At 38.4% G+C, this 14,747-nt stretch overlaps 1 protein-coding gene across 3 annotated transcripts; it reads left to right on the top strand.

Annotated features, from left to right (window-relative positions):
* Nucleotides 1–540: 540 nt before the first annotated feature.
* Nucleotides 541–14,732, top strand: LOC140933532 (uncharacterized). Of its 3 annotated transcripts, XM_073383120.1 has the most exons (9): nucleotides 541–803; nucleotides 6,866–7,063; nucleotides 8,454–8,519; nucleotides 9,248–9,436; nucleotides 10,071–10,253; nucleotides 11,149–11,319; nucleotides 11,871–12,002; nucleotides 12,616–12,790; nucleotides 13,963–14,732. In XM_073383120.1, exons 1-9 carry the CDS (start codon nucleotides 659–661, stop codon nucleotides 13,970–13,972), a joined length of 1,269 nt encoding a protein of 422 aa, XP_073239221.1. In that variant the 5' UTR covers nucleotides 541–658; the 3' UTR covers nucleotides 13,973–14,732. The 3 variants fall into 3 exon arrangements, with proteins under 3 accessions (XP_073239221.1, XP_073239222.1, XP_073239223.1); XM_073383121.1 differs by lacking the exon at nucleotides 8,454–8,519; XM_073383122.1 differs by lacking the exons at nucleotides 541–803; nucleotides 6,866–7,063; nucleotides 8,454–8,519 and adding an exon at nucleotides 8,951–9,103.
* Nucleotides 14,733–14,747: the final 15 nt, after the last annotated feature.

Here is a 14,747-nt window from a genome sequence, read left to right as displayed (position 1 = left end):
CTTTTTTTAACCGGTTTTATTTGATCTATTTTGCTCTCTAATTTGATTGTCAGATTAGAGATTTATTTTTTGTATGGGGGTGGTGCCCGCACCTGCAGATACTTTACTTCAAAATTTTCTTTACGTTCCAGATTGATAATTGCTTGTGTTAGTTTGTATCAAGATAAAGCACCATTTAGTTCATTTTTTAGACTGATCAGATTTGTTTATTTAAATTAGATTTTATCACAACTTTTACTCTACAGCAATTTCATACTTTCTATTTTCTATTGTTTCCATACTTTCAAGTATAGGAGACATGAGTCCACTAAAAAAAAAAAATCTAGATCGTGCTTTTTTAAAGTCCAGACTCTGGCTTTTCATGTTTGAAATTTTTATTTTTGTACGGTTCCTTTTCTTAATAAGGAGCATATCTGTTCATAAAGTCATTAAAGAAGCTTTGTAAAGCTTATCAAGAATTCGGCCCCGCCGCTTTCAACGTAATACTTACCAGACGTATTTAAGATAACCTTGTCAAAGAAATTGCACTGTGACATAGTTCGGACGCAATTACTAAACGCAAAGAGAGTCGTTCATATCTGCTTGTTCTCCATATTTTTCAAGGCCAAAGGTTGAAAAATTAATCAAGTTAATAAGCGCATAGCTGATACATAAGGCCATGCCGCAGTTTCAGATCGTTCTACTGTTTGTGGTGGCTAAATTATTGCTCCTTCAACACGCCCTTGCGGTAATGGGCGATGAAGAAGTTCCATCGAAAAAGGATGACATGCAACGGCATCGAGCAAAAAGATGGCTTTGGGACGGTAAGTTATCTCATGTAGTCTGCTAATACTTCGTATTTCTGTATTCACTTGTAGGCTGTAGTACACTGAGTAAAGTCTTTATCAGATAACGGAGGCTTGGCACAATACCTTTGCCATAACAAGGTTTCGTTAAATCGAGGTTCTTTTTCCTGGTATAGTTTACTAATTTCTGGGGTGAAGAATATCTGTCGTTATAGTGAGGACTTCGCTTTACAGACGTTCGTTATATCGAGTTTTTTTTTTCATATATTTTACTATTTCTTGGGTAAAGATTATCGTTCGTTATAGTGAAGACGTCTTTAAAGAGAGGTTCCAATATCGAGGTTCCTCTGTACATACAATTCATTATCATGAAGCGTTCTCTTTTAACAAAATGCTAGCTGAGTCAAAGTGAATACCTTTCAAATGGAAGCGATTACGCAGTGCTTCAGATTGTAGTGGAAGCTTCAGTTTTTGTTATCCTTTTCAGTGGAGTGCTAATTTCTGTTCTTAGGTCAAATGTTTAGAACATTTTCGCTGTGCAACCGTTAAAAAAGATGATTCAATAAAAGATGCTTTACGACCCAAGCGCTACTATTTTTTAACTAAATGGTCTGGCAGGTTAAGAATTGTTATCCAGTTAACGATTGCCTTATTTCAAACCCAAATAGTTGGAGGTGGAACTCTGAATGTCTTGTCTTATATTAAAGAACTGCAGAAGATGCGATCGATTCTCCTTTGCGCAGGTCAAGGGAGTTTGATCAACCAGTTATTATTTCATATAATCGTTTTTTTATTAATATATGTTACAAAAATGACAAAATGAGAAGAGTCCAGAACCTTTTTCCCACAAACTCTTTTTAATTAATAAAATCCGATTTGTTTTATTTTATATGATAAGCTAGAAGGAAATCAGCTTTTAAGTCATGATGCGCCAGGTATCAGTTTATCATTGTAAATAATGCCGGTGATTTCCTTGTTTGTTTAGCTATAGTTAGTTAGATTCGTATTATAAAATTATATATGTGGACAACGGTTAATTAAAGAAAGGCGCATTGTTTTGAAGAATGATTAGAGTGTACATGTGAAGTTATTGAAGAAAGAATTTTGTGACCAATTATATCACCGAAGTCAAAGATCAATCTCATACCTATTAGCTCTACTACTTGTAAATGATTCAAATAACCTCATCTTTGCTTTATTTCAAACAGTTTTTGTTATCATTTGTGCATGAGAATTGTTAGCTATTCTGATGTTCTTCAAGCCACTTTACAAGCCGATCAGACCATAGAAAGATACCGAATTGTCCATCTATTTCCGTTTAAGTATCATGAATCGGTTTCTGAAGGATTATGAATGGCCGATCGTTTTAAGGCATTGAATCCAAGTTTGTCAGCTCTAAGAAACGGCCTGAATCCGACAAAGATAAAAAGAAAATGTCGTTATATGCACCGCATCTACAAAATCAAGCTTTCCCTGCCAAAAATCCAGGGTCTTAACAACCCAGTCACGTCCATCTGAGTTTATCTTCCTACTACGTGCTACACTCCACTGTAGTTAAGTGGAGTTTCCCGATAGGAATTACAAAACCGAGCAAACCAAACAAAAATATTGACATAAATTTCAGGTAGTTTTGGAATGCATTTTCTTATCCCAGATCAATCGAAGATCCTTGTCAAAAATTGTCGAAAATCTTTGTCAAAATGTTTGTTTTGTATAGTAGTTCTTTAGTCTAATTCCTTGTCAATTGTAGATGAGAGATTTCTTTTCATTGTTCTGGGGAAATTCGTTGTCAACAAAAGTTGTTGACTATGTAAATAACTATCATTAAGTAGTTAACGAATTCTCTGTCTTACTAATGGCATTAGGTTTATTGATATGTTTGTATTTTCAGAAATTTTTTGACTAGAATTCCTCCCCATTTTGTTTTTCTGCAAGTTCGCCTTGAATGGATATTAAAAGTAAAATTGTGAAATAGTTCTTTTCAGGAAAATTAAATGACACGCTTTTGGGTCAAGATTCCTTTTTAGTAGCATTCAATTCCATTTTTTAGTAACCTTTAGTCTATGCATTCACCAAAAATATTCCCACCACTAAGCAAAAGCTTGCCTCCTCGCTTAGTAAAGATATTAGTTTCTTCTCACAACCCTTTGGGGGCATTAGAAAGTCTACCTGAAGTGATCAATCATTTTGTCACATGAATCGCCTAAGATCACGAAGTTATTTAAACGAGTCTTTTTTTTAGTCATTGTTCAGCTATACCGGTTTTTTTTAGGCCTAACAAATATCCTGTATCAGCAAGTGGATGACACAAACGTTTCAACAAATTAAGAGGAAATTTGTAAGCCATTAGCTTGGTTTGTCACAGGTAATCCATCATCATTGAGCATCATAGTTCAGCTCAAGATGAGGCCACTTAAGATTTGCACCGCTTTATGAACGTCTGTCAAACCTACATCTAAGTGAACTCTAAGCGGTCGCACTGTATTAAGCAGGACTAAGCAGTCAGTTCGCGCAAAGGGGCCCCGGCAACGAGTCTGCTTCCAGTCTTCACCTCTATTTCAGGGTCATTAAAAAAGGCAAAAGCAACAAACATAAACAACAAAAATAACAATAACAACAACTGGATTTCCTTAATGTACCCACTGTAATGTTAAGCACAAAGTCTATCACAGCGTTTTCACTTACGTCACCAACAGCTACAACTTGCATGCATAACTCATTGGAACAAACAATAGTTTTACAAAAGAAAAATGCGCTCTTCAATTCTCACAGGACTGGTTTTGGACACCAACATGGCTGCTCTTTCGAATTCTTTATTTGGGACACCAAGACGGATTTGTCGCCATGTCAGGATTGGTTTGAGACACCAATATGCATGGCCGCCATGACGTCATGTGAAAACATTCTGTAGTTAAGCTGAAGCAATAATTTAAATCATAAAACATGGCGAAATTAAGTTTCCTGAAGTTGCTGGACTTTTCTTTCTAACAAGATTTACCGGGGCCAGACCGCTTAGAAATAGCAGTGGAATTCTGCTCGGTTCAAGAGCACGTCTAGATCGCCTTGTAGCACGTTTTTTAAGATGATATAAAGTTAGCTTTGATAAGTGTCCGCATTGATTCTCGATAAATTTCATGATGGGAGGTTCACTCAATGTCGAGAACTTTGATTTATAAGTCGCTTATTTTCTCGATAAGTTTCACGATGGAAGGTTCACTCTTAAGCGATCGCTCGTAAATTTGTCTCTCCAAATATTCACTCTCAAGTTTTCGCTTAGCCTGCGTAGCAAGCGTTTCCAATTGTGTTATTGGGCGAAAGTTAGAGCGGAAGCAAAAAAAAGGTTGAAGGGGGAGGGGGAGGGCAGAAGAGGAAACGCTTGCCCGCAAACCCCACGATTCTGGAAAACGCCCCTTGATATTTCACGGTTCGGTTCATTTGTAAATTGACAGCTCGTCAAAATAGAAACATAACGAACAGATTACCCCTGGATTACCAGATTTGTAAAATTACTTTGTTGTCTAATAGAACACGTTGCAGGCGATTGCAAGAACTGTAATAAAAAGATTTACGATAAAAGAAAGTTAAAACTATGAGCGATTGCTGCAGAATTTCTTGTTTTTTATTGTGTGGCTTTATCTCGTCTGAAACCTTGTCGACACGTCAAAAATGATTTGTCCGGAACAATTCACTCCGCCGGGTATAAGTTTTGCAGAGCGGCTGCTCTTCAGCCTGTGTCGAAACGTTCTCCACAATAGATGCCGCTAAATTTCCAATAAACAAAAAGAATCTTTTCATTTCAAAAAGCTGACAAATCGCTTGTCCATGGCGGCTTTAGCTAGTGTCGAATACCGATGTTCTGATTTATGTTGATGTTATCTCCAACAAACAGTCCATTTTTGCCAGTCAGATCTGCACCCCGTCATTCTCAATAAATTGGCCTTCCCTAGTCTCCACTGCTCGATCTCCCATTATACTTTGACGACTATGATCTCATACACCTTCGCACAAACACGATTCCGATAAATGTCAGTCCAAAGCATTTGTAATCTGCGACCACAAATCAGATCAGACCAGATCTGTGACGCACGAAAACAAAGCATACCTGGTTTGATTGATGTTTCGAATGCTAAGTAATCAACACTACCCGCACCGCGCCAATCAGAAGCTGCGTTCGTGGGCGAACGCAGTTTTTCAAAATCGTGGGGTTTGCGGGCAAGCGGTTCCTTCGTTCCCCTCCCCCTCCCCCGTCATTCATGTTTTTTTTTGCTCTTGTCCCAGCTTTCTAGACGAACCTCGCGAGGAAACGCTTGCTACGCAGGCTAGTTTTCGCTCATAAACTAGTACATCGTAAAGGTTGGGGAACGTGTCGTTCCCAAAAAGCTATAATCTTTCTCTTGACTCTCCTCCATACCCCGTGCTTTTCAAAATGGCGGATAAGATTTCAATATAATGAACCAGCGATATATCTTAGCGAACACTCCCAAAAGTAACGAGCCAGGGATATATCTCAGTCAGCGATATATCCCTAACAATGTAACTTTGAAAAGACAGAAACGCGTTGCATTTTATGACCGGTGCCAGCCTTCGGCTAGGCCCAGGTAAAAAGTTGCTCAGAAGTTGCTTGTTACAGTGCGACAACTTGAACCGGGGCACTCACAACTTTTTTGAAAACAAAAGGTTTTCAATTTTGTTTGCAAACGGACCAATAAAACTTAAGGTTCAACTATGCAACCTTTGAAATCTCGGGAAACAACCCTCAAATCAATGAATGTTATTGGTCCGTTTGGGAAAAAAAACTTGAGAATCTTTTGTTTTCGAAAACCGTTGTGATTGGATAATCGTCTTCCAACTGCCCGGATTCGAGTAGTGGCACTGTCAAGTAAAATGAAATGAAAGCCATTTTTGCCTTCCCCCCCCTTTTTTTTACTGAATTAAACGCATTTACGGAGCGTGACATTTTAAAACAACTTTGTAATGTCATTTGTTTTCCTAAAAAGTCAGAGTACTATAACTTTTAAACAGACAAATCTTAGCTGAGGCAATTTTAAACAACTTTAAATTTTCCCTTCAATTTAACAATGTCTTTCTTATAATCTTTCTTTTGATATTATAGAAAAACTTTATATTGATTTCACTATTGTTTAAATAGACCCTAAATCAGTCAGTGTCATTTTTGCAAACAGAACTTGGTGCGACGAAAACCGTTTTTGATCATTTGCAAGACGGTGCATTCTCCTCAGTATTCTGAAAGGTTGTACATAAAAACGCTTTAAAAAGTTGCCAGAAAGTTTCTCCAAGTAGTAAAAGTTGCTAAAAAGTTGCCGAGCAACTTGTGGCTGACGCTACCTGGGCTATATTTTTAATAGAAATCCTATATTTGAAATTCTGGATTTCTAACAGGTACAGAGCTTCGGGTTCCCTTTACTTTTTCTCCAGACCACAACCGTTGGTCAACTTTTTCATATTTTAATATGACACATTTTGTGTCTGACTCGTAATAGGCCATTTCCGAGATCCAAAATCTGTCACTTTCAAAAAGAGGCAAAATACAAAACCTTTCTCGTGAAAATGAGATTTAATTGCATGAGAGTAATGGAAAAAATTCATTTCCATATCAATAGGGTGGCACTTAACTTCACTTTGAAACAGAGGCCTAGGGCGACTCGATCGAGAGTGGTCCTGCCTATCATAATAATGGTTTGAATTTGCTCTTTTTTTTGGCACAAGGAAGGATAGAAAAGTCTAAGCACTTTTACAGTAACTTCTATTTGCCAATATCATCTTTGTTTGATTCACTTAATTTCAGTTGCTGAACTAACCTTCAATTTTAATCTCAGTTACTGATCTAAACTTCAATTATTAAACTGATTCAACTATAAAACGCGTCAGTTGGCTATTCTTAGTCACTTAGCACCTAATATAAGTTCACTGTAGTCATGATGCTTTAGTTTGTTCAGCATAGCACTCACTTGAAAATAATGACGTTTTCAAATATGTATAATGGATGATTTTGAATCGGTTTTAAGCTTAAAAGCATTGATTAAATATGAGAGGTTTAGCTCACAAAATTTCCTTTCTAGACTCAGGGTGTGGTTTGATTCCCGGCTGTGATGAATGTACTGATGGTCTACTGTGTAAGACCTGCAAACAATCCTTCATACCTGTAGAGTACGAAAGAAATAGAAAGATAATCATCCGATGTACGCGATCGTGCCCGGTGGGCTTCAACATCACCTCAAGACAGGGATATTCCAGGATATGTATCAGGACAGAGCTTGGTATGTTATACAGCAAGCATGCGATCTTTGTAGCGTCTATAGAGATACTCTCGACTGACGTGTTTCCCCTGAGATTTTAGACCAACTGATGCCGGCTTGCGCGTATATGAATGCGCACATTACAAAAAGTCAAAGAATTATTGCCCTGAGAAGTGTGAGAAGGCTACATGGTCTGAAATGGGAAAACCTGTAAAAAATACAAGCTGAAAGGGAGGACCTTTGATGCCCTGATAATACACACTCGGTGTAAAAAACATCCGGGTTGTACTTTAGGCCACTGGATACGTGTAGTAGAGTTCAAACGCTAAACTCCATAGAAGGACTGTTGGTTGTATTAAATAAATAGATAAACCATGCACAGAAATAACGTTTTACCATGTAATCAATCCTTTTGAAAGGGCTAAAAACGCATCTAGTTTCCAGTAGCCCACGTTCGATAATTTATATTAAAATTCTAACATGACTCCGAGAGTCATGTTAGAAGTTTTCACATTGGACTCTATATTGTCTCGCAATTCCCAGATGAGACTTCAACACAAAGACAACCAAACCAAACAAAAAAAAATGACCAGAAAGCCCCGGAGTCATGTTGCAATTGTGGACTATTGAAGAGGGCGATCAATGTAGGTTTCTGGGAAACTGCCCACCTACCCCTCCCCTAAGCTAACATTAACACTTACTTCTCACTTAGTGAAGAGAGAATATGGGGAATGATCAACAAATAATTATAATGAGAAATTTACGTTATACTTACTTCTCACTTAGTGAAGAGGGAATATAGGGAATGATCAACAAGTTATTATAATGAGAAATTTAAGTTATTGAAGGTACATAGAACTGGTCAAAAGTGTTTGAATGATTGAATGAATGAATGAATGAATTACAATGAATTAATGAGCGAACATTTCAACCTTGAATCCTACTGTTTTCTAAGGCATAAGATTGTCCGCCCAGCAAAGTGAAGTAAAGTGAAGTAAAGTGAAGCAAAGTGAAGTAAAAGTAAAATCCAACTAGTGGTCTATTATCAATGCTGCGTTCTGATTGGTTGAGCTACTACTGGGCTATAATGTTATAGCCCACTAGTAGCAAAAAGCGCCAGATTTTTGGCGGCAAAAAAGGATTAAAGTCTTACTTTAAGTTGTTTTGTCTCGATATTTTTGACCAACTAGTTGGATTTTACTAAAAACAATTATTCCTCTCTCCCTCATGGCCTCTGAGTCAATAGCCCATTCGGCCTTCGGCCTCATGGGCTATTGACTCAGACCCCGTTCGGGCTAGTCTGATTCTTGGATCGCTTGCATTCATGAAATAACGTGGTTTAATCACGTACCAGAAGACAAAAAAAATACACAGAACTAACCCATTTATACCACGCCTCTTCTCACTTCAGGTCGATTAAACAAGATTGCTCTACGCACGCAGATTTTGGAGAAGCGAACCAAACCAAATTCGAATGGCAAGTGCTTATTTTCTTGGGCGTATCCTTGTTTCACTTCTTAATTCTGAGGCTGAGACATAACATTGTCGGCTTTTGCAAAAGAGCAGCTTAAAGATAATCGACCTCCTTTCATGTAGTCTTCTGGAAGGTTACCCGGAGGTTTAAGATATAATAAACCCCCATATGGCCTGCTAGAACCTGGACTTTTATAGCGCCTTTCGCTACAATTGTAGCTTTGTCCTCAAAGTGAGCCATCCAGCTCGGTGACAATTTTGCGTTCACGTTCTCGGCTGTTGGAGGATTAATAGAGTAAGAGACCAATAACCCAAGTCCTTCAGAGCTAAAACTCCGTTGACTTATTGACCTTTCTGTAAGTTAACTGGGAAACGTTTCTATATAAGTAAAAACGGATCGGAATAATTCAGCGCAAATCACTTAGCCTGCGAATTCAGCCGCCTCTCTCGTTTCCCTTCGTGGAGGACGTTTCTAAATGTCACAGGGGTGGGGAGCGATGAGAGCAGAGAGGGGCTGTGTTCGCAGCTTACGAAGCATTTTGAAAGCCCTAAAACCTAGTGGAATTAGCTTCCTTCCTTCCAGTCGCCGTAAGTGGTTTATTCTATACTAACTGTACGAATCTTTGATTGTCAATCATCATATACTTACAGAAATTCGTTCATTCATTCGCGAGGGGTGAATGGATAAGCAGCGTTTTATGTTGCTGTAAATTTGTTCGATTTGTTTTCAAGGTTGTACTGCACGAAACTGCGATGACTGCCACCAGCACAGTCCTGTAAGCTGCGCGAATTGCACTCAAGGATATTACTCACTTCAGAAAAAGATTATGGGAAACGTGAGATGTGTGAAAAACTGCCCAATTGGTTTCACACCCTCCATGGACAGTGACGGAAAGAAGCTATGCAAAGATACACAATCAAGTATGTAATTCCTTTATTTCGCGTTGTGTAAAGGATCGATAACTATTTAATTATAGCATTCAGTTGCATGTTAGCTATCTCTGAATGACTAGAACCGCAACATGGGACACAGACCCGGCTGGAAAGGCAGAAGCACATAATGTTTGACGGCCTATATAGTTGTCTATACCGGTACAGGATATCGCGATTGATTGCCGATCTCTCTGGGCTGAATACGGCATACCATTTGCGAGCTAATTCTAAACAGGTTCTAATTGTAGAAACTCAGAGCATTGTTTTGTTCGATGTTCTTAACTGTGCTCTTAATTGTTGTCCTTTATATGGCAAGGTTTTTTTAGATGTTCTTTTTACCTAAAAATGGTTCACCCCTTTACCCAAACTTGACTCAAGTAACCCCTCCGGAACACAAACGATCAATCAAATGCTGGCTAAATTGTGAAGGCCTCAAGATTTCAAAAGGTTAAGAAAAATGGAAATCGCAAGACAGTATTTTTCAGTATTGTCTAGTGAGAAATGACAGATTTTGCACGATTTAATTACGACGCAATTTGCAAGCTCTTAGAAGCAATAGTACTAAACAGTTTCTATAAAATGATATAATGAGGGTGTTTAAAATCGCATCCTTTATTTTCAGAGTGTAAACCCATCGTGCCTAATTGTGCCAAGTGTCTCGATAGCCTCCGTTGTCGGAAATGTAGGAACGCTTTTCACGCTTTCTTTAACAAATCTGGCATGGTTTGTGTTCGGAAATGTCCAAAAGGACTTGTGCCCTTTAATTCAAGCTACTTTGGCAAATACTGCAAAAAGCCACTTGCAGGTAAGTCGTTCTGTACACTATTTTAGTAACAGATTGGAGTTCCTGTTATGTGTGTCAGTGAGTCAAAATAAATAAGTTTGATAGTATTTTACGTGTAAAAACTTAATTTTGTTAATAACCTTAATATTGTCTTATTTATTTTTATCTCTTATTCTATTTATTTTAGTATGCCGTGGCATACTTGTATGTAAATTAGCTGATGAAGTTTTCATTTAAACTAATCCATATAGCTAAGCATATGTTCCATTTTAAATAAAGTATTGTTAATTATTAGTATTGTTCCTTGATAACGGTTTGGCCGACTTCACGTGGAAGGCCGTAACAGAGTAGCTCCCGATCAACAATTAAGCAATATTACCCCACTGAAAATAAAGCCACTGACGTTAGTTTCCCGTGCACCAAAAGCCAAGGCTAACCATGGTGCAAGCCTAGTTCGACCAACCAAAGCTTGCTAATGTTATCAAATTAAACCGGGCTTTACCATATGCATATGTGCAACAAACCTGGTATTCCTGGTAAGCGTGGCAAGCCTGGTTATTCTGTACTGGCAGGAAAACCAGGCTTCAACCAGACTCTTTAAATGATGAATTAACCATAACAGGACAAACAAAAGAAAAAAAAAGTAAAAGTGTGTTTAAATAGGCAAATGCTATCAGAGTGGACTAAGGAACAAATTTTGTTTAATACGTAGTCTGGGTCGGGTTGCATAAAACATCTTAAGATTAAGGGAACTCGTAACTATTAGTTCAAAACATTAGATTATTGTTTCAGAACAAAAGTTAAGAGCCCAGCTCTTATCTTAAGAAGGCTTTATGCAACCTCCCTTGGCCCCCATTGCATTCTACATTCAAATTTGCCATGAAAAAGCCGATTGAATTAATTACTTTCTGGTCAGAATGCAGATATGTTGCTAACTGTGCTAGATGCCCTGACAAGATCAACTGCCGGAGATGTAAGCCAAGATATTTTAAGATAAAAATTTCTGCATTCCACAATTCAACTTGCGTGGTCTCTTGTCCTCGTGGGTTTGCGAAAAAGGGGAGAAGGTGCCAGCGAATTACGGAAGGTAATCAATCCTTAAATTTATTTTGTATGCAGCAATGATTAAAGGTTTTAAATAACTTTAATTTTTATTTAGCACTTGTTTACTGAACAGAATGTCATGGCTTGGAAACGGGGCCTTGATGGATTCTCAAGGTCTAGTTTATATAGCTGTAGCCACGTAGAAGTTGCGGCAGCGCAGGGCATCCTGTCAATTACTTCCAGGGTGGACATTTTTGAAAAAAGGCCAATTCCCGTCCTCATAAGGGTAGAGACAGATACTTAACAGTACCTTCTATCGTACAGTATTATGATTTTTCACTGCCACTGGGCCATACTTGTAGGACTTAGCTTGTCTTTGGTCAATTTTTCACTTTCAAATAGCACCAGATACAAGTGGACGAAGGAAAACGATTCGCAAACGCCATGTCTAGACGACACTTTTTCAAATTTGAAACAAATTGCTTGTTGTTAAAGAAAGGCAGAAATGTGTGGATGGGGCCTTAAGTAAGTCAACTGGACTGGCATTCATTTACATTTTCTGGAAAGACTTCTTTTTAATTCATGTCCCTGTAGATGGCTGTGCTGGTGAATATTGTTTGACTTGCAAAGAGGGATGGTTTCGAATCAACTACAATAAGCGGCGTTGCCAGCGCAAGTGCCCCAAAGGATTTTACACCTATAGGGGTATACAAAATTACTGCCTGAGTAAGTACATTCTCTTTTGCATTATTACCTCACTACAACGAGAAATGCTAGATTCCATAGCTCAAAAGGAAGTTTCTGACCCCGCGGGACTCGCAACCCCTACCCAAACCTTGTTTCAGTAAAACCGCTAGGCACCTGCACCGGCACCTCCTTTTCAGCTGTGGAAACTACTGCCTCACACACCACAACTGTGCATTATTTGGACATCTGCCCCACCTGAAAACTGTATTTTCGCTAATAAATTGACAAAAAACCGTAGTCCTTTCCTAATTATCTTCAGTTAACATTTCTCGTCACCATAGAAATGGGTCTTCAAATTTTGCCAACATTAACACAACGAACATAACTGAAGAAAACGACTTCTGATAAGTAATCATTTGTAATAAGTCGGAGAAAAATATGATTATGATGATGATGATTATTATTATCATTTATATATTTAGTTTACTTAGTGATAAAAATTGAAGACGGTGGTGGCGGAGGCTGGATGTCATACAACGCCGATGTTAGCTGATAAAGGGACTCTCGTAAACTTGCATTTAGTGATAGTTAAGATGTAGTGGATTTTTTAAAACGTTTTTCCTTAACGTCTTTTTTTTTTTTATTCCAACAGAATGTTCGGATAATTGTGAAAAGTGCAGTAATGGCTATGACTGCCTCAAGTGCAATTCAGAAACCTCAAGTCTGAAGGCCCCTGGTCTGCGCACTACCTGTGTGAAAAGTTGTCCCTTGGGTTACACGAAACAGGGAGATCGAGCAAAGGGAAAATCCTGTCAGCTTATCAAAAGGTCAGTCAGAGGGAGTGAGTCTGGCCTCACTGCTTTAAATCTTCACGGTTTTGCAAATGAGAACCATCTCTGATACATCTCATACTCAGGTCACAAGAGTGTTAAACTGTTTCCCATGTTTGTTTTAACTTACAGTAAATCCTCTATTTAGCCCCCCAGGGGGCTTATTTATTTCAAACCCTTTTGAGGGGGCGGGGGAGCTTAATAGAGACAGGGGGTTTATTTGAGAGGGGGTTTATTTAATTACGAAAATACGATGGTACCAGTTCTCCATAAAGAACTAGAATACAAGTGAAAAAGCTCAGGTACGAGAAGTTGCGAACATGCGAACTACTGGTTGGTACTGAAAAACCACCCCGGATCAGTCCACACGAAGTTTTACAGTCGTGATTGATTAATACAGCTTATCATTTATTAGTGAACAGAAGAATAATTAGGGGAGGGGGGAGGGAAGGGGGCCTTAAGAGGGGGGGAGGGGGGGGGGCTTATTAACTTTCTTTCCCTGAAAAGTGGGGGGGGGGGGCTCTTAGAGTGAAGGGGCTTAATAGAGGATTTACAGTATGGCAGTAATGTAACTGTAAAAGCTTTTGGAACACGTTGGGATTGCCAAATCACACCTTGAAAGTAGGACTAGAGACAATTTGTTTAATTTTGACGAAAGGATGCACGCAAGTCACTGACATGATAAGTTATTAGGCAAGCAACTTCTCCACATGATTCACGAGATGGTTCAGTCGAGTATGACCCGAATATTATTTGTTCTTAGAAAAAGGTAAAAAGAATTCAGGTTGATAATTTTATTCAGTGAGCAAATCTCTATGCATGGATAAAAACACACGTTTATCCTCTAGATAGCAATTCATCCAGTGGTTTGCGTCGGTTATCCAACTGTTGCATTTACGTTGCCTGAAGACTATTTGGGACACGTCCGATTTGCCCCATATCACACCAAAGCTATATTTTGTTTAGTCAAACAATAACAGTGAAGTAAATAGCTTTATGAAGAAAACAAATTTAAACCTGTTTAACTAAAACAGCTTTAAACAGTTTTAATCTTTGGTGTGAATGGGTTTGTGAGTGATAATCGAACTACATGCATGGCTTATATTTCCCGTTATCTTATCTTTGTCGGAAGCAATGTTAAACGATGTCTTCTACCGCTTGTTTTTCAGAAACACCTGACCCTTGTCGTCTTAATTGTTCTACATGGGGATTGCGTTTCGAGTCCAAGACCTGTCAAGAATTTATTTGGATCGTTCTTTCAGACTAGCAGATCAAAATATATCCTTCCAATTGCATAGATTACTAGTACACTCTCGGCACTTGAGTTTTCAGCACGAGTTAATTCGCAATGTCATTTCTTAGCCTGCAATGTACACAATAACGGCTAATAGGTTGGTATAGTAGTCATTTTCCCACACGGGATCATAAGATGATTTTGAGACAAAACTTGATTGTTATCAATAGCATCGGGTCAATTGAACACTGAAATATTCAATTTACCTCCTACACCACTACTTCCATATCGCTATAGTCTAACATCTAGATGCAAACTAACAAATAGCTTGAGTTAATTACACTCAGTTAATTACAGGCTTAAGGAAAAACGTAGCCTCCTTTTGGAGGAAATCCAATCAAAAGACAGATGTTGACACAGGCAGTCAGAACAAAGGGCGATCAATGTTTTTTTAGTTGTTATTATTTTTCTTTTTTAGTTCCTTTTAACCTCGTGCTAAATCAGAGTTAATGTAATTGGTAATTGTATCTGAGCAAATGCCGTTGTCCGTTTTACTGGCTTTCAACCCCCCTCCCGTTAATTCTCAGTGTAGTTATAAATGATCGATGAAACGCTGCACCTTTACTCGCTAGTCAAAACTTGAATTGTGAATAGAACTCGTTGGCTGTCACATTTACCATTCAGATAAAAGCAGTTAAAGCTCCATTACGTTGTTGTCCA

Source organism: Porites lutea, chromosome 4, assembly GCF_958299795.1.
Source record: "Porites lutea chromosome 4, jaPorLute2.1, whole genome shotgun sequence".
NCBI classification, from domain to species: Eukaryota; Metazoa; Cnidaria; class Anthozoa; order Scleractinia; family Poritidae; genus Porites; species Porites lutea.
Note: the sequence above shows the minus strand (reverse complement) of the source record. Positions and strands in the feature narration are given on the sequence as shown.